Genomic DNA, 20,187 nt, shown 5'->3' on the forward strand with positions numbered 1-20,187 from the left:
GCTTAAAAAATATTACATATGCGCGTGTACTTTTTAAAGAAGGGAAAAAAACGATTAACGTCATAGCTCCTGCCTTCTTTAGAATCACTAGAATCGGCAGCCTGGCTGGAGGAGGGAGACCCGAGCGGCGCGGGAGCCGCATCCACGCAGCCGCCCGAGCTGCCGGTCAGCGCTCGGGGTCTAAACTGGGGTCGGAATAGGGTTCGGGACAGGGTTCGGGGCCGGTAACGGCGGCGCGGGGGAAGGCGAGGCCGCCCGGGCAGGAAGAGCTTCCTAGGCCCACCCGCGGTCGTCGCTCCCGGCTCTCACCTCAGCTCTTCGTCGACACTCCTGCCGGGCTGCTCGGCCGAGGCCACCACAGAGGAAGTCGTAGAACTCTTGTTCTTCAGGATCCCCTTGATGGGCCGATGCGAGGCCGTCGAGGCCGCCATTGCCCGCCGCTCCGGCGGTCGGCTCAGCGTCGCTGCTTGGCGCTGGGTCCAGGAAGGAAAGGGCTGGGCGCGAGCACAGACTCGCCAGGCAGCCGCTGAGCCCGCCTGGGGCTAAAGCGGCCGCACCAGCTGTCGCGGACACGGCTACCGGAGTCGTTGTCACGACACAACGACCCCGACGCCACGGCTAACGCCGCGTGGCTGACGGCCCTTCGCGCGCCCTTCGCCACCGACGCTTAACCGCGGCCTGCGGAGAAAAGCCGGCCTAGCTCCCCAGCGCGGGAGCGACGCCGACGCCGAAGCCAAGCGGACCCGCCCTCTCGCGATATCTAGGGAGGGGCCGGGGCGGGGCGAGAACAAAGCCAACCTCCTCGCCCCGCCCCCTTCCGGCTCTTCAGTCATCAGGCCCCTACCCAGGCTCAGACGCCGAGTCCGGGAGCTGTTTCAGGGAACGTCCGGGAAGGTTCCTGGTTTGCCTCCGTATAAAGTTACAGATTGCTCCAGGCACCCACCCACCCTCCCACCACCTCATAAGGTCTATATTGTTATTTTTGTGTTTTATAGATCAGAAAACTGAGGCTTACGGTGACATCATTCCACAAAGATGTTAGCTGATTTTCAGAGAAATGATATATGTGTCACCTCTTGCCTTCCATTTAACCGTATAAAAAGTTTTAGCTTTTATAAATTCATGGAATATCAGCATTACAATGGCCCTTAGAGACCTATTATGAAATCACAGAATACTTTTATGAAATCATAGAAATAGTCTAACTGAAATAGTCTAACTTATTTAACCACGGGAGTAGCTAAAGTACAGAGAAGGGAGACCAGACCACCACTATCACATTTCCATAGTGTGTGGTCATAGAACTTGGGACTTCTGACCTCTGGTGTCTCTGAGTCTTGTCTTTCCCCATTTTACCACGCTCTCCCTATGCGTTTGTAATCCTATGAAAGGAATTGCTGGCATAAATTTCTAGAATTGTGATTTATAATCTGTTTCCCTAAAAAATCCAGGAAATTCACTTAAGTTGTCCAACACTGGATGAAATAGGCCAAAAACCTGGGATGCTGCTGTTTAGGTAGTTGTAAGATGAATCCCAAAGGAGAAAAACAAAAACCAAAAACCATACACACACACACACACACACACACACACACACCCCTTCCCCAAGTCCGTGTTGTTCTGTGCCTGGGTGTGAGGGAGAGATCCCAGAAAGAACTTTGATGAGAGGAGAGAGCTTGAGCCTCTAGGGTATCAGAAAAAGTGGGTGTCCATGTTGTGGGGTGCAGTGGATGTTGTGAAGTACAGGGAAGGGCAGAAATTTGAAGCCCTAGGAACAATCTCAGAATCATGCTGTATATAAAGTCAAGCTAGCAGAGGGCATGGCGTCTCTTCCAGCCATCCAGCCTCTCTCCATGAAGGCCCACTGCCAGGAGTTTGTACAGATGGGAAAAGATGAGGTCTCAGAAATTAAGCAAGTTCTCCCTCTTATGGATTGAATTGTATCCCCCCTAAAAATAAGATAAGTTTAAGTACCTCCAAGTGTAAACTTATTTGGAAATAGGGTAAGTGCAGATCTAATTAGTTAACACAAGGCCAACCTGGAGTTGGGGGTGGTGTGACTCCAGTATGACTCTTGTCTCTGTAAGAAGCTGGTCGTGTTAAGGAGGGCACCATGTGATGACACAAGATTGGAGTGATGCATCCATAAGCCAGGGAAAAGCAGGGGTTATCCAAAGCTGGGAGAAAGATGGAACAGATTCTCTTTTTGGGCTTTCAGAAGGAACCAGCCCTGCTGACACCTTGATTTTGGACTTCAAGCTTCAGAACTGTGAGAATTTAAATTTCTAAATAGTTCAAAGGTACCCACTTTGTGGTACTTTGTTATGGCAGCCCTGTACACCCCTCTCCTGCCTACTCCTTCCCCCAGTTCCCAACTCCCTCCTCACCAGGCTTTATCCTAGCACCCTTTCCAGATCAGGCCTCATCATCCTCATGATCAGCTAGAGCAGAGCAGACTAGTTCACCTAGAACTGCCATCTCCAGGAGATCAGCCCTTGGGGGATTCATAGACCACAGATCTGGAAGGAATCTTGTCAGTCCCATCAGTAGCTAGCCAGCCTCTCCTCCAATAACCCCAGTGGCCAGGAGCTTGCCACCACCCAACGCAGCTCAGTTTATCTTTGGACAGTTTTGACTCAGAAAGTTCTTCCTCCGGTTGAGCTGATATGAGTCCCCTGGGATAGGAAGTGAGGTGAGAGAATGTGTCAGGGAATAAGGGCTGTACTCTACCTTAACCCAATGGCAGCCGGCTCTCTCATCTATCTCTGGGCCCAACATCTCATCTCCCTTAACACAGGCTCTGCGCTTTAAGGAGCAACACAGTTCATGTCCTTAGAAGTATGCTCCTCAGAAATGACTTCAGGGTTCCTGAAAATTATTCTGCTTCTATTGTCTGCCTCCCCCTACCCCCCATCCCTGCATGTAACCTCATGAGGTTCTAGCATGGAACAGTAAAGGAATGACTGCTGAATGAAGATAACAGAGGGGAAGTGAGCAGGAAGGGCAGAAAGGCAACAGCTTTGCCTGTCAGGGTCCCCTGTGTTCCTCAGGGATTTCCCCAGGTGTGAGCTCCACAGTCACTCTTGGCATCTTCCTCTCCAGGCCCCACTTCTGTTCCAAGCCACAGGTTCCCAGCTGCCCTCCTCCTTCACCACCATTAGATCTGACCTCACACCCAGACAGCGCTGCCCAGCCCCTGGGGCAGAGAGAAGGTTCTCATTAAAGGGGAAGCAGGATGGCCACCTCCCTTCCTGAGTCCCTGCCACCACATTTTCTCACACCTGCGTTGCCACTCTTGCCCTGTCAGCAAGAGCCCAGATCAGCAGTGCTAATCCTGTTTCAAGGGAATACAAAAAACTTCCCATCATATTCTAAATTATTGGGCAGATTTGCTTTGTTCCTGCTTGGGCCCACAGTCACCTCCCTGAACCTGTGACTGGGCCCCTAATTAAGCACTGTCATGCTTTGAGACCCTTTAATAAAAAGGCCTTCCAGAGTATGACCTAATGTGTTTTATTATAATTAATAAAATAAAATACGTTGGAACAGGAAGTAATGAAGAGTTCTCTGAAGAACCTTGAAAAAATGTTTCCCTTATCCAAATTCAAACTCTGCCTCGTGTATTATTTCTTTCACCCCCAACCCCACTAAAAGTGAGTGCAAAGAGGACTTTCTTAATATTCAAAAAAATAATAAAATGCTAGTTTGTAAGAGTGTGAGTGCCAGTGTAGATTTTCCTTATATTTTAGAATAATTGAACCACTTGATTCCTCAGCATGGCCCAAAGAAGTTTTCCAAATGCTTCTAAATAGAGCTCTCCTTCTACACCTTGCTAAGATCCACTCTTATAGGAAGTCATCTGGACAAAACAGCCCAAACACTACATTTGGCTGTATTGGTATTATTTCCTGAGTGTTGAGGGTTTGGCCGCCAAGAGATGGATTGTAGATGGAATCTTCCATTGTGGATCCAGGTTTCTGGAGGTAGCTATTAAGCTCAAGGCAAATCATATATTTCAAAATATATTCATATTTAAGGATTTTCTCACAATTATTCCTGCTTTCTTTTTGAAGACTGCATATGGTTGCTAATTCAATGCCACGTATAGAGAGGAGGACAGAAGATCCTTTTAAGGTACCGCCTTATGGGGCTGAGCCACTCGGCTCTCTGCTCATTGAAATTGGCTAACGAGGCCAATGCCACTTGGTTTCTCCCCAAGAAGAGGATTTCAGACCTAGCAAGGGCTTCAGTAGCTGGCTCTACCAAGCCTGCCTAAGTCATCAACCAGGGTTCCCTGAGCAGAGAAATGACAGTACCTGCCTTCCAACCTCTGGAACAGTACCCAAAGGTTGTGACTTAATGACCACTAGTCAGCAGTAGTTCTTTCCCTGCCAGGAATAGCACATCGTTAGTTCCAGTTTCAAGTAATTGCCCTACAAGACAAGAAAATCACAGACTTTGCAGTACACGTGGTAGAAATTCATGGTAGCAGGGGCAAGGTTATTTAAACCAAATACAAAAAATATTCAAAAAGAGAGAAAGCCAAGGACAAAGATGAATCATTTTCTGCTTTAAAAAAAAATGACTTTGATTTGCAACACTGTTCCCTTCAAAGATATCTCCCAAAAGTTTTCTTAACCTTACCACAAAAGCTCCCAGTGTGCCAAAATACTTTTCCGAAAAGACTCACAGAACATAGACAGACCTGTCAGGTATACAAAGATTTCGTTAGTTAGTTTCCAAATGTTTCCTGACCCTTTAAGAACTAGTTAAATTGAGGGAATCTCAGGAAGCACTTCCTTTTTTCAAAATCTTTAGTATGAAGGGCTTGGATCAGTAAGTAGGAAATATGAATTATTTTCTCGGCTAAGCCACCAGTTTATCTTGTGCCTGCCAGAAATCACTCAGTTTTTTGTGACTATAAATTTTTCATACATGTCAACTGGTCTGGTTTGTAAATTATTGCAAGAAGTAAGCAACATTGCCATACACTGTAATTTCATTATGCTAATGTTGCCAGACTCTATTGCATTTTAATATTCTGTGGACTCATAATGGAATCAGGAGTACAGATTTTGATTCAGAGTACATGCGGTGTTTGTACAAACACTTCCTGGAAAACCTGAAATGTATTTTGAAGACTGGATAGTTATTGTTTACACTAGGAAGGCTTTTTCCTTTAATAACTATGCTTATGCTCACTTACACTTGTTCTACTTTGAAATTGCTCAACAATGTAATCTTCTTATTTGTATCTGACTGTTGTTACTGTCTCCAGATTGGTCTAGGGGCCAGTCTCCGTTTTCCTTGATGTCTGCTCATCTTCACTCTGCTCTCCTGCTAAAACAAAAATTGGGTTACATCGTGAGTCTGAATTTATAAATTAAATTCTGCTTTGCCAGCTGTGGCATGGAGCACAGAGCCAGTAGACCTTTCTCTGCTTCCGTCCTTTGCTCAAGCAGCTCAGTCTTCAGTGACTGCTCTTTGCATAAGATAAAGTTCAAATTCCTTGGGCCTTCACAATCTGGCCCCATCTGTTTCTCTTTTCACATCCCCTTCCTTTCTCCCTGTGTTCTTCACACCAGTCATACAACCTTTCTCAGGATGCCAGAGCGCCCCATGTGCCTTCACTTTTTCATGCCTTTCCCAATCTGCAAAATGCCACCCTCCTTTCTTGCCCTGGGATTACCCCAGCTCAAAGGCCATCTCCTTTCCCACTCCACTTAGGTAGAGTTAGTATTTGCCTCCACCAAGATCCCTGGGAACAGTTTGCATTCCTCTATCTCATAGGGTCATAAATTTCTAAGTGTCTGTCTGTCGCATGGTGGCCTCTTGGGGGCAGGTAGGTTTCTCCCTTCACTTGCCAACAGCACAGCTCAATGAATTTGGTGTCTGTCCATAAGAAGCCCTCGACAAATGTTGATCAAAGCAGTGAACAAACCGCTCTGAAAGTCTCCCATCCAAATGATGGTGCCCTTAAAAACATGGAAGACGGGGCGCCTGGGTGGCTCAGTGGTTAAAGCCTCTGCCTTCGGCTCAGGTCATGATCCCAGGGTCCTGGGATCGAGCCTCACATCGGGCTCTCTGCTCAGCAGGGAGCCTGCCTCCTCCTCCTCTCTCTCTCTGCCTGCCTCTCTGCCTACTTGTGATCTGTCTGTCAAATAAATAAAAATCTTAAAAAAAAAAAGATGGAAGACAAGCTGATTATATATCTTGTTCTATGGGCCAGTTGTGGTATGAAGAGCTGTAATGCAGGAAAGGAAATTAAAGCAATGAGAAACACACTTGCACATGTGTGTGCATGCCCACATGCACACCGCGCACCTACTTGGGTTTTTTTGCACATCTACCTTTAATTAGGTCTCTCCAAGCTTTGGTCTTATGTTCCATAAGAATAAAGTTTCTGTGTTTGTGAGGGTGTATCTTCCTATAATGTGTTCTTCAGGTATTGTACCACGTGGGCATGTGCTCTGCATAGGATTCCAGACCCTCTGTGCTCTCCTGGGGCCAATGCAGGTGGGGAAAAACCCTCAGTAAGGACACACAGAGCTCTCACAAGAGCACCTGGTGTCTAGCTTTCTCCCCCATAGATAGGAAAGTCAGGAGAAAGCAAAACAAGGGACGCTGTGGGGAGAAGCTCACATTGGGGAAACCAGCAGCAGGAGCCACGTGGGCTGGTGGTTTTTGTGCAGACGTTCTCATCTATGAAACATAAAGCAGGAAATGATGAAGGTTTCCAGTAACCTTTTTAAATATATCTTATCCATAACATGCTAGGGTGCAAAAGAATTTGCTTCTCACCATTTCTCATATGGGGTTTTCTAGCCAGCATCTTGAATGAAACTGAATGAAAAAGGAAGCCAAAGTGAAAACTAGTTTTGTCCCTAGGGTTTTTTTTTTTTTTTAAGATTTTATTATTTTTTTGCCAGACAGAGATCACAAGTAGGCAGAGAGGCAGGCAGAGAGAAAGAGAGGAGGAAGCAGGCTCCCTGCTAAGCAGAGAGCCTGATGTGGGGCTCGATTCCAGGACCCCGGGAACATGACCTGAGCCAAAGGCAGAGGCTTTAACCCACTGAGCCACCCAGGCGCCCCAGGATTTTTTTTTTTTTTAACTGTGGCACCTATATTGTTGTATTGTAGGTAACTAACTAGAATGTTATTTCTAACTGCCTGCCATTAATAGTTTACCTACTTGGAAACCCAACTCTGTCCAAAATAATAAGTTCACATTAATTTTGTCTTAGTTTTATGAAGATCTACCCTACCCCTAGTATTCTGGTATTCCTTTTTTTTTTTTTTTTAAGATTTTATTTATTTATTTCACAGAGAGAGAGAGATCACAAGTAGAGAGGCAGGCAGAGGGGGAGGGGGAAGCAGACTCCCTGCCGAGCAGAGAGCCCGATCTCAGGACCCTGGGATCATGACCTGAGCTGAAGGCAGAGGCTTTAACCCACTGAGCCACCCAGGTGCCCCTGCCCCTACAACTTTTTTAGAGTTGAAGCAAATGCACAAAAATGTTAACTGCTTTTGTTTCATCTTTTGTCTCTCTGCGTGAGGGGAAATAGAAACAAAGAAAATTTGTATGGAATGAGTAGGAATAAAATCCTCTGGTTAAGCAAGTTAACATACTTACTAAGTGTGAAAATACATTTGAAGGATTAGGATATAATGAAATTAGGTCAATGCTAAAATAACCCTAAGCAGAATTTAGCATAAATATTACCCCTTCCCGCTCCCCAGGCATTGAACTCTGCTTTCAGTTTTGCCAGGCTCTGGGACCTGGGCAGGCTCTTCCTTCTTGAGAAGTCAACTAGGAGCCAATTAGGCTAGCAGTGCTTCTCTCCCAGCTCAGCCAGCTCTCAGAGAGTTCAAAGGGCATAGTGGCTTGCTCTCTCACACCCAAGGCCAGCTCCGCTCACCAGGTCTCCCACTCCTGTCACCCTGGATATGCAGCCTCTTTCCCCACTGTCATCTTCAAGCATCTCAGTGTTGCTTCTCCTCAACTCTGTCTTCTGGACAACCCAGCCTCCATTCTTCACAAACAAATTGCTTATACTCTGGGTAATAATCAGAGTATTTGATAACCAAAATGGTGCAGGCTGGCCCCAATCATGCAGAAAGGAAAGTGGCCACCATGCAGGTGTGGGTTCATATAATTCAAGGCTTCTGCTGTACCAAGTCCTACCTACCCCTTTAGTTTGTGGGCTCACTGAGGGGGTTGTGGTTTGTACCGGGGTGGTCAGGTTATGGGGAACACTCTGGAAACTCAGAAGAGTGGCTTATCCTGGTCCCGTTGTGCTGGAACATACCCACTGAGTATCAGCCCTCCTGGGACCCCAAATGACTTCCCAGAAAGTTGCCTACCTTCCTCGCCATGACAGAATTCTGGTTTTTCTCTCCCATACAGCTCTTACAAATCACAGCTAGATGTTCACTGCGTGCCATGGAGCCCAGGGCCCAGAAGGAGTGGGGCTTTCCCTTGACTCTCCAAGCTGCTTCCTTCCTCATCGCTCCTCTACCCCAGTCCCCTCTGCAGGTAAAAACTCCCTCCTGAGCTACTTCGCATCCCTGTCTGCTCCTCTCAGTCGGGGCCATCTCATAAGCTCTTGGCAATCTTCACGTTTCATCAAGAACTTTGGTTCATTTTCCCTCATTTTCACTGCAAATTAACAAGTTGCTATTCTGATTTTATTTTTAAAATGCAAGTTAAATTACTTCCTAGATCACTCCCCTCAACAGTAGCATTGTGACCCATACTCTTTGTCATGGTTTTCATGGGGAGCGGACCCTTGACCATGGCTCCTCCACAGCCACTAGTCCCTAGATGATACTGAATGAAGTGAGTTCTCTTGTGTGAGAGTCTTTCCTCTGCCTGGGATGCCATCTCTTCCTTCTTCTAGTTTGGGCTTGCGCTGGTTTGTCCTGAATGAAACTCAGGATTTGCTCCTGAGTGAAACCTTCTTTGACTCTTTCAGGCCAGGGTTAAGTGAACCCTCCTCTGTCCCATAATGCCCCATTCTAACCTCGATTAGAGCCTCCTTATTCTATGTGGTCTCTGAATCCTACGTTGCGATGCGATGATTGATTTTTTTTGTTTATCTCTCCCTCTAGACTCTGGGCAACTCAAGTACACTCAGGTCAATTCTCCTAAAGGCAGTGTGCCTAACATACTGCCCCTTTTTAGTATTTGTGGGGGTAGCCTTTCCTCCCCCCCCCCCAATTTTTGGCATTTTTATTTTGTTTTCTCGTGTTGAAATTTTATTTTATTTTATTATTTTTTTAAATGAAATTTTATTTTTGCAATTCAGTTTGCTTTTTCTGGATGGAATTGCTGGCTTCCCACAGACATTAAATGTGGCTCTAGGGCACTCCTCTTCAAAGAGGTAGTGTTTGTGGTTACCTGTGGTGGAGGTTGAACTGCAAAGCCTGAAATGGAGCAATTAGCAGGCATCTGGAAGCATTGTTGTGGATGAGACATTGAGCTATGGAGACTCTGAAGACTGTTGTTTGTGGGTGGATCCCAAGTATAAAGGCGTGAGAGAACTTGCTTTCTGTCTCCCACAATATTTGGTAAAAATAGCACTTACAACTAATATTTCAGAATTCAGTATATTTTATGGTGGTTTTGAGATCTTGATTCATAGTAAATAAAAGAAAAATAACAGTTATAAGGGAAGTAGCAATACCATCAATCATAAGATGTTGCAAATCTGTCATGAGCTAATTTGAAATACAAAGTTTGAGTTGCTTTTGATCCAAGTTTTTAAAAAAGGCTTTAAAGTGCCAAAAATAAAGGAACAAAGAATAGAACAGATAAAAGAAAAAGGTACTCAAAAGAGGGTTGACTTTCGAACCAGGCTCCACACTCCGTCATGTGTGTTAACTTCGTTTCTCTGTGCTAGAAGTGAGGGATACAAATGTGAATGACAGAGTTCTTGCCCTGCAGGTCCTCACATCTAGTAGGAGAGGTATGCCAGCCCACCAACAGCAAAGAGTCAAGGAGATAATTTAGGTTTATTATTTAGTGTGGACACATTGGATTTATCTTTGGAAGAGGTAATTCTAAGAAGAAGAATAACTGCCTTCCCGCCACAGCTAATATGTGAGCCATTGGAGTTCTTATGGATGATTCAAATAATGAATCAAACCAGTCCTCAGAGCAGGTAACTGAAAACATTGCCCAGGTTACCAATCTTTGTCCCTTGGGTGGAAAACTACCGTACTATTTCTTGTCCAGTATTGAATCTGGTGGCTTCAGGTGATGTTTTCTGACATGTTCTGTGGATTCTGTTTTTAGAAATTTGTTCTACCACCTAAATAGTTTATTTTGTTATTCTGAAATAAGAATTATGCTTAGTTTTAAATCGCTTTGCTTTGTGATTTTTTTTTTTTTGAGATTTGTGTTTAACACTTAGGGTACCATCATGCTGTATTAAAAATAATCTCTTAGGAAACCACCTATTGGTTACTCTTGGGCTTTAAAAGTAATGCCTTTCTTTAAGATGGTGATAGAAGTGGTTGCTACAATATTATTAACTACAATGAATATTATCAGTTAATTATGAGGTTTCTTTGGGACCTAAGAAAGATTCTCAGACATAGGCTATTCTTTGGTAAATCTCTCATCTTCGCAGTCTCCCCTTACTGTGGTAATACTTTTGCTGTTGGTTAGCGGTAAACTTACTTATGGGAAGATATGGCACCTCAGGGTTTTGTTTGTTGGAAGTTATTAGAATTGAAATTATTTGAAATGCCTTCTCCTTTCAATGACAGGTATACTTTTCTATTATAATTCAAAACAGATTTAGGAATGGCCAACGTTTTCAAGGAGCAAGAAGAATGGATGAATGAATGAATTGGGGTGCATTTTCAATAACATACAAATGGAAAATGAGAACTGGACACAAATAAAATATTCAAGCTTATTTAAAAATTACCAATGTTTCTCAGTCAATGTATCAAGTACATGCAATCAGTTTTTGTCCCTCAAGTCAAAAGGAGGCAGCCTAGTCTCATGGGAAGAGGGGAAGTGGGTATTAGAAGCTCCTATTTTCATGGTTCCTGTTCTGTCCTTGACTAGACAGACCCAGATGTTGGGAGGCTCTCACAAAATCATTGCCTTGCTTCCTAGTAGAATTGCCTCTTAACTATGTGAAACAATATCCCTAAGGCTAAAAATAACCAGCATCTGAGTCCAAGACTTCCATGATGGTCATCTTGTGTACCTAGTGGCCCTGGGGAGTCCTCTTCTCACTAATCTCTAATGACATCGAGTATCAGCAAGCCTAGCCAAAGTTGCTTTCCTTTTTTAAAATATTTTATTTATTTATTGGAGAGAAAGAGAAAGAACAAAAGCAGGTGGAGCAGCAGGCAGAGGGAGAATCAGGCTCCCTGTTGAGCAAGGAGCCCAATGTGGGACTCAATCCCAGAACCCTGGGATCACAACCTGAGCCAAAGGCAGACATTTAATTGACGGAACCACTCAGGTGTCCCACCAAAGTTGCTTTCTTGATAACCATGCCTTGTATATAACCTCCTGTGTAGTGGTTATTGATTTACCGAATGTAACCCTGACTTTAGACCATGTCTTTGTGGTACCCTTTTCTCATAGGAGGTGTTTTGTTGTTTTATTTGTGGGGGAAGGAGCAAAATGAGGCAAAAATCCCAAATCATATTATGAGTAAATGACTTCTCTGATAGGAAATAGGGTCCAAGTCAACCATAACTAGACCCATACTTTTATTCAAATCATTTCACTTTGCTGTGTTTCGGTTTCTCCATCTGGGAAACAAATGTGCAGATGTGTATCTATGAATATGCACACAGAGGTATATGTGGGAACAAAGCAGAAATAGTAAATTGGGACACAATCTGTGCTGAATATGTTGAAGCACATGAATATAGGATATTTACATTAATTTAGGTTCTGTTCTCACTTCCATGACTGATTCTTTTTGAGTTCTGGGGCATTGATTCAGCCTCTGCATTCATCCATTCATTTGTTCATTCACTCATTCATTCATTCAGTAAACATTTATTGTCTAAATGTCAGGGACTATGCTAATCTCTGAGGATACAAGATATAAGTAGAAAAGCGAGGATCCTGACTTCAGAAATCCTACATTCTAGTGGGAAAGGTGGACAATAACTACATAAGCAAGTAAGTATATAAGATAATCGCAGAGAGTAAAAAAGAGGTTAAGAAAGAAAAGGGGTTCTAGGATTAAGATCATGGAGCCAATCACTTGCATGTAGATGATTCTAGAAATGCCATCTGAGCTGAGACTTGACAAATGACATGTCGAACTTGAACCTCTCAGCCTGAAAAAGTAGAGAGGTTATTCACATTAGTAATCCGTAAGTGCAAAAATGACCCATCTAGACTGTTTCCCGTGCACAGTAACACTGTACAAAATGAACAGAATGCCCTCAGGTAGAATAACACAGATGTCAGCCTCAATGTTTTAGATTTCCTTGACATCCTCCAATAGGGTTGGTTCTGGCCATGACCAATGTGAACCTTAAAAATAAAACTGCCATTTATTTTACCAACAAAACTGGATTTATTATTAAATGACAGAGAATCACAATCCAGAACAAGCCATCTACTGCAAAACTATAGACAAGTCCTGTGAACAAAGGAGAGGAATACTCTTTTATAGAGGAAAGGAGGAAGTTGGGGTGGGGCTGTTATAAATCAAAAGTCCACTGGAATAAACTGGGAATTCGCAGTAGAGTGGCTTTTCATTGGCTGAGTTGTGCCGGTCTTTCATTGGCTGGGCTGTTGCCAGGGGAGGAGTAAAAACTTCCTTCTTTTTACTGGCATAGTAAGGTAGTATCCATGTGCAAGGTCTGGCTCTTCCTGTTGGGTCTGCCTCGGACTGGTAGGGTCCGCAGAGCTCCACCTGCTGACCTTCAGCTCCACTCTAAATGAGGTTTCCTGGTACTAATTTTCACATCCGCTGCTCCCTCATCTGGGGACGGGATGCAGGGAGTCCTCTGACTCTGGGGTACTTGGCTTCATCAGTTCTGCTCCCGCCAGGCTGCAGGCAAAAAACAAACACCTGCTTAGTCATAACTGAACCGTGCTGAGGAAAGAGTGCCCACCTGCTGCTGCTTCCAGCTCTGCTCTTGCTGGCCAAGGAGCTCCTGAGCCCGTTTATCATCTCCTGGGAATAGAGCTGACTCAGTGCATTGGCTTCCTGTTTGACCTGGGAGCGGTTGGCAGCCAACAGCTTGGATGAGAAGCAGGTGGAGCTGGTGGCTGCCTATGTAATATGGCTTGAATTTTTCTCCCCTGACCTGTCCTCAGTGCTTGAAATTTGACTGCCAGAAGTTAGCATCCAATCCACCATTCAGTTTTGGAAGGTTTTGTTTGTTTTTGGTCTTCAGTTCTCTCAAGTTTTGGAGGAGGGGCCACTCTTTAAATATGATAATTAAACATCTTAAAAGGGACTCGCAAAAAATTCTAAAAATGACAAGAGTCTGTTTATAAGTGACTTACCCAGAATTACCCCATTTCTGAAATGACAATTTCATACACTCTACTCTTGGAACATAACTCCGAGTTCTCTGACCTGCCCCCTGGGTTACTCTCATTTACCTTGCTCTTCAGACTCCTGGAGACCTCTCTTGCCATGACTGGTTCACAGTGTGTCTGACATAAGACACACACAGCTGCAACTCAAGGTAGACTTCTGTGAGTTTATGTCTACTATTTCCCACCATTCAACCTAAGAAACAAGACATTATGGGGCACCTGGGTGGCTCAGTCTGTTAAGCATCTGCCTTCAGCTCAGGTCATGATCCTGGGGTCCTGGGACCAAGCCCTGCGTTGGGCTCCTTGCTTAGCGAGGAGCTTGCTGCTCCCTCTCTCCCTGGCCTGAAACTTCCCCTGCTTGTCCTCTGTGTGTGTGTGTGTGTGTGTGTGTGTGTGTGTGTCAAATAAATATTAAAAAAATAAAAAAGAAATCAAACATTACTATGGTAGACTAAAAATTCCCTCCCTCCCAAAGATATCAGGCCTTAATCTCTAAAACATGTAAATGTTAAATTTGGAAAAAGGGTCTTTGCTGATGTGATTAAATTAAGGGCCTTGAGATGAGATTATCCTGGACTGTCCAGATGGGTTCTAAATATCATCACAAGTATCCTTATAAGGGAGGTGGTAGAAGGAGATTTCACACACACACACACACACACACACACACACACACACACACACACACGAAGGCCCTGTGAAGACAGAGCAGGAAGAGATTTGAAGGTGGGAGAGGTGGGACCACAAACTGAGGAATGCCAGCAACCACCAGAAGCTGGAAAAGGTAAAGAAGAGACTTTCCCCTAGGGGCTCCAGAAGGAGCATGGCCTTGCCTGTACTCTCATTCTGACTTAGTGACCTTGACTTTGGGACTTTAGGCCTACAGAACTATGAGAAAATAAATGTTGGTTGTTTGAAGCCACCAAATTTGTGATAATTTCTTACAGCAGGCGTAGGAAATTAATACAATTACCAATGCAGTGAAAGCCACTGCTGTTTCCCTACCCAACTGCAACCCACTCCTTCTACCTCAGGAGGTAACTAAGACCTTGAATTTGGCATTAATAATTCTGAGTTTCATTCTACTTTGATGACCTGTGTGTATTCCAAAATAATGTCATTTTATGTATTCTACTGTATCGTTCCACATTTTCGTTTTTCCTTTTATGCTTCTGCATATTTTTGTTTATATATATAAATATATACATGTCATATATATATTTATATATAACATAGATAGATGACCATATTATATATGGTGAAACATGTCACTCTAGTTCACTTTTACTGTTGCATAGTATTCCAGTGTGTGTGTGTGTGTGTGTGTGTGTGTGTGTGTGTGTGCACGCGCGCATACTCCAATTTTAAAATCAGTTTTTCTGCCGATGGATATTTATTTAGGTTGTTTAGAGTTTTTCAGTCTTTCAGACAGCAACGCAACGAAGATTTTTGCACATGTCTTCTTGTGCCCACGTGTGGAGTGTTTGTAAAGTATTTACCAGAGGATGCAGTTACTAGATCAAAGCTTATGTCATCCTCAATTTGGCTAGACGCTGCCAAATGGCTCTGATAAAATACCAATGTACGCTTGGTGGGCTGGATTCTGACATCAGTAGATTTCAGGAAGGGGAATGATGTGTACCAAAGGTGCAGGCATGGGAAACACAGGCGGCGGTAAGTAGTCAGTTCTGTTTCACAAAGCAGCAGTTCCCATTTGAAGCCTGAAAGCAAATCTGCATTGCGGCGGGGCGGGCCGGCGGGGAGGGGGGTGTCTTTTTGCAATCTTTGCTCTCTTTTACCCACCGTCTCCCCATTCTGGGACATCTTCTCAAGAAACAGATACATTCTCTCAAGTAATTGTGGCATGCCTTGGTTGAGACCAGTGGACTGGGTGCCTGAGAAGGAGCAAAGGGAGAGGGGGCAGGTAAACTGGGCTGGGAGGGCCACCGGGAGAGCTGAGATGTCACCCAGGAGGACGCAAGCAGGTGGCACCGAAAGTCTCCAGCAGAAGCGGGCACTGGCCCCTCTGCAGGTATCTGGAGGCATCAGGAAGGCTCTGGCACGTTAGGGTAAGAGATTTGGAATAAAGGTTGGCATTTGGCCTCTAAAAACCCTTTTTTCTCTCAAGTCCCCTTTGCACCATGCTCACCGAGAGTGACTTAATAATTCAGCTTGATGTTGCTTCCCCCCACATCTGGATGCACTGAACATGTTGAGTGAAGATTGGCATACTGTATTTTAATTATAACTGGCAGTCCAGGAACAATGTAATCCATCCCATGCCTTTGCAGAATGTAACAAGTTATATGAATAAAATGTGAGTATCCCTCTGAAAAAATGTATACATCCAAATAATGTATAGTTTGAAAAAGCCATGTATATTGATTAAAAAAATGAAGTGTGTAAGTGTATGCATGTGTGTACATTGATAAGGATTAGAAGGGGACACAAAACAATGCAAAAAGTTGGTCTTTAAAGTTTATGATTCATTTTCCCTGTAAAGGTACAGGTACTTTCTCCTTTTTAGGAAAAGCAGCACTTCATTCATCTCGTACAAAACTATAGAACGATAAATGTCTGATCTGGAAGGGTCATTGGAGTGATGTGCAGGGGAGGAGGCTAGGCTGCCAGGGGAGGGGGCTGCTGGGGTGAGCTGCTGACTTGCCTGGGGCTGAGAGTAGTGCTAGATCCCATCCCAGAGCACTTTCCACCAAGGCACCTCAGCATTTCCAGCTCGTTCAGCATTGCTGAGAAATGTTAGATAACTCTTTATGAGTCCATTTTAAATTTCATATTTGGTATTTATTCAAGGTAGTAATTTTAGCATATGAGTTGACCATATTTTATTTACCCAAAGGATACAAACATAGTGATTCAAAGAGGCACCTGCACTCCAGTGTTTGTAGCATCAGTGTCCACAACAGCTTAACTGTGGAAAGAGCCCAGATGTCCGTTAACAGATGAATAGATAAAAAAGGTGTGATATATGTAGACAACAGAATGTTATGCAGCCATCACAAAAGAGAAATCTTACCATCTACAATGACGTGGATGGAACTAGAAGGTATTATGCTAAGTGAAATAAGTCAATCAGAGAGAGACAATTATCATACGATTTTACTCATATGTGGAATTTAAGAAACAAAACAGAAGATCATAGGAGAAGGGAGGGAAAAATAAAAATAAGACAAAAATCAGAAGGAAGACAAACCAAAAGACACTATTTTTAAAAAATCAGCATATAATATATTATTGGTTTCAGGGGTACAGGTCTGTGAATCATCAGGCTTACACATTTCACAGCACTCACCATAGCACATACCCTCCCCAGATCCATAACCCAACCACCCTCTCCCTAAGCCCCCTCCCCCCCCTCAGTTTGTTTTGTGAGATTAAGAGTCTCATGGTTTGTCTCCCTCCTCGGTCATATCTTCTTTCATTTTTCCCCTCCCTACCTTCCACGACCCCCTGCCCTGCCTCTCAAATTCTTCATATCAGAGAGATCATACGATAATTGTCTTTCTCTGATTGACTTATTTCACTTAGCATAAGGCCCTCTAGTTCCATCCATGTCATTGCAAATGGCAAGATTTTTTTTTTTTTTTTGGTGGCTGAGTAACATTCCATTGTATATATACACCACATCTTCTTTATCCATTAATTAGTTAATGGACATCTGGGCTCTTTCCATAGTTTGGCTCTTGTGGACATTGCTGTGAAAAACAGTGGGGTCAAGAAGCCACTTCAAATTTCTACATTTTATCTTTGGTGTAAATACCCAGTAGTGCAATTGCTGGGTCGTAGGGTAGCTCTATTTTCAACCTTTTGAGGAACCTCCATGCTGTTTTCCAGAGTGACTGCACCAGCTTGTGTTCCCACCAACAGTGTAGGAGGGTTCCCCTTTCTCCGCATCCTCGCCAACATCTATTGTTTCCGGAGGCTCGTAATCATAGGAAACAAACTGAGGATTGCTGGAGGGGAAGTGGGTGGGGGGATGGGGTAAGTGGGTGATGGGCATTAAGGAGGGCACGTGATGTAATGAGTACTGGGTGTTACATGCAACTGATGAATCATAAACTCTACATCTGAAACTAATACTATATGTTAATTAATTGAATTTAAATAAACATTTTTTAGAAGTTGATCATATTTAACAAATATTTAGGGGTGCCTGGTTAGCTCAGTTGGTTGTCTGACTCTTGATTTTGGCTCAGGTCTTAATCTCAGGGTCATGAGTTCAAGCCCTGTGTTGGGCTCCATGCTGGGTGTGGAGCCTGCTTAAAAAAACAAAACAAAACAAAACATGGGGCACCTGGGTGGCTCAGTCACTTAAGCATCTGACTCTTGATTTTGGCTCAGGTCATAATCTCAGAGTCGTGAGACTGAGCCCCAGAGTTGTGAGACTGAGAGGTTCTGCACTCAGTGGGGAGTCTGCTTTGGGATTCTCTCTCTCCCTCTCCCTCTGCTGCCCCCCACCCACCACAACACTCTCTCTCTCTCTCGAAGATAAAATAAATCTTAAACAAAACCCCTCAAATATTTAAAAATTTTAAAAGTTTGTCATAATTATCAAGGTGAAAGTGATTGTTTTTTGGGGGAAATCTTTATAAATTTACATAATATTTAGACAACAATCAAATAAAAACTTTCTAAATTACTTGAGAGCCTCCTTCGTGTCTCCTAGAAGCATGCAGAGGACCTTGTTGGTAGTAAATAAAGATTGCTTTAATAACACATTCTATATTCACACAATAAATCATCATCTCAAACATATTGGGATTATGGTGGGATGGGAGAACAATCCATAAAGGCCTGCAATTCTGAGGTAGTTACTAGAAGAAAAAGCTTATTTCTTACTTGGTGCTCAACTTTCCAGAGGGTCGGGTTGAACTAGAAGGAAGTCTTAGGGTCTAAAGTTTTAGGGCCTACACTACAAATATCTATAGCAAAAATTAGCAAAGGGGAAGATCACCTTGTAATGCCAGCACTCTAACACATTAATTGCTTTCAGTTTCTCTGTTCACTTTTAGTCCTTGATTTTATGCCTTCATTCCATGTAACTATAAGTATAGCATAGATACAATGGTACCTTCTTTTTTTCACTCAACATTATAATGTGAACACTTTTGTCTTAGTGCTATTTTGGTTGCAAGGAACACTCAGTTAAGTTAAATTACCTCAAAAAAAAAAAAAAAAGGAAGGCGTGTGTGTGTGTGTGTGTGTGTGGCTAACCTTGCACAAATTCTAGGATGGGAAACTAAGACAGTTAAGCTCCATGGGAATTGGAGCCAGGACACGGTAAGCCATCAGCTAGGGAGCTGCTTTGTTTGGGTGGGGTCTCTGCTCATCTCTGTCTTGAGTAGGGTCTCGGCTCATCCCCGCGTTTCCGTTCCTCGTAAACTTCAGTTGTGCAACACCAACAATGTGACCTCACGGTTCTAGAGTTTTCAATCATCCTCTCTCCAGATCTCTTAAAGCCAAATCCTGATGTGATGGACCTCATTTATCTTTTCTGTCCAGTTAGACCACAAGGCTCAGAGGTTTCTCCTCAGCCTGTGGCCTGGCCATCACTAGCCCAGGCGGATACATCTCGGTTCCAGACACCAGCTCTGCAGGGAGCAAGGCCACATGCAGGGACGCCGACCCCCACCCCAAGCACTGTGTGTTAGGGCAGGCCCCGGCTCTCTGGTGGCTGCCTTGTCTTCGTAACTAGGAACTTTCATGAATGCATGTGAAGTCAGGGTCTACCATTTACGATCCCATACCGCTGCTGGTAGGGTTAGCTCCTTTTGATTTGGGGGCTGCTACCACTAAAACCGATGGACATTTTTGTGCATCCTTCTTCCTTTTCATCTGGATTATATAATCTTCCAATCCCATTGAAATGGCTTTCTCTGAGTACCCTCAGGATATAAGACATAACCTTATATTTTTTTGTTTAAGAAGTACCTATATTTGCTAGAGATTTGTACATTGGCAGTTATAGGCCAAAATAAGAGGATGTGATATCTGGGATTTGCTTCAAATCCTCTAGGAAAAATATTGAGGGTCCTGGGGAGGTAGCCGAAACCAGACTGGTGAGATGTTGATGACTGTTAGAGCCCATCATAGTTCGTGGGGATTTATTCTCTACTACTGTCTCTATTTTGCTCTTTTCCCCACTTCCCTTCTTTTCCTCTCCCTTCTGGATTTTTCTGTTCTTTTCCCCATGTATCCTTTTGCTACTTGATGGCCACATGCCTCCCTCTGGATTTCCCGAGAAAGTTTTTCTGTGGCTTCATCACCCCTGATATCTGCTTCACAGGTCCCCTTTCCTTTACTAGGAAACTGCAGTCCCAGTCCATCCATCTACACACGCAGCCAGTACTCATTCCCAACGCACTTTGAGGTTCTGTATCAGGCCAGACACTGTAAAAGATACTAACTTTAGTCACCTTCATGGTCTTTGATGTTGACAAATAGGTGTAAAGAGGAATGCAGTCACACCTTATCTTGTGCCGTGAGTTAATAGGTCGGTAACACTCTCAGGGATAATAGTATTTGAGAAGAGGAGCCAAGAGCTCTCTGGTCGCCAGGATAAAGCGCAGGGCACAATGGCAGGCAGAGTTGGGGAGAGGGTCTTCTCCTTCAGTACCTCCTCCCGCTTA

The 20,187-nt window shown here is 43.9% G+C and overlaps 1 protein-coding gene and 1 long non-coding RNA gene across 3 annotated transcripts in view; one reads left to right on the forward strand and one right to left on the reverse strand.

Annotated features, from left to right (window-relative positions):
- The window catches only part of PPP1R2 (protein phosphatase 1 regulatory inhibitor subunit 2), a 28,226-nt gene extending 27,508 nt beyond the window's left edge, over positions 1-718 (reverse strand). Inside the window, exon 1 of one of the 2 annotated variants that reach the window (XM_047733629.1) lies at positions 310-718. In XM_047733629.1, coding sequence (XP_047589585.1) covers positions 310-431 — 122 coding nt within the window. In that variant the 5' untranslated portion in view covers positions 432-718. The remainder of the gene's footprint in view (positions 1-309) is intronic. The other variant, XM_047733637.1, reaches the window with a different exon arrangement.
- A 104-nt stretch (positions 719-822) lies between these two features.
- On the forward strand, positions 823-13,723 carry LOC125102428 (uncharacterized). The gene is made up of 3 exons (XR_007128122.1): positions 823-966; positions 8,408-8,536; positions 13,043-13,723. It is a non-coding gene; the product is annotated as an uncharacterized LOC125102428 (long non-coding RNA).
- The last annotated feature ends 6,464 nt before the right edge of the window (positions 13,724-20,187 follow it).

The sequence above is a fragment of the Lutra lutra genome, chromosome 1, assembly GCF_902655055.1.
Source record: "Lutra lutra chromosome 1, mLutLut1.2, whole genome shotgun sequence".
NCBI classification, from domain to species: Eukaryota; Metazoa; Chordata; class Mammalia; order Carnivora; family Mustelidae; genus Lutra; species Lutra lutra.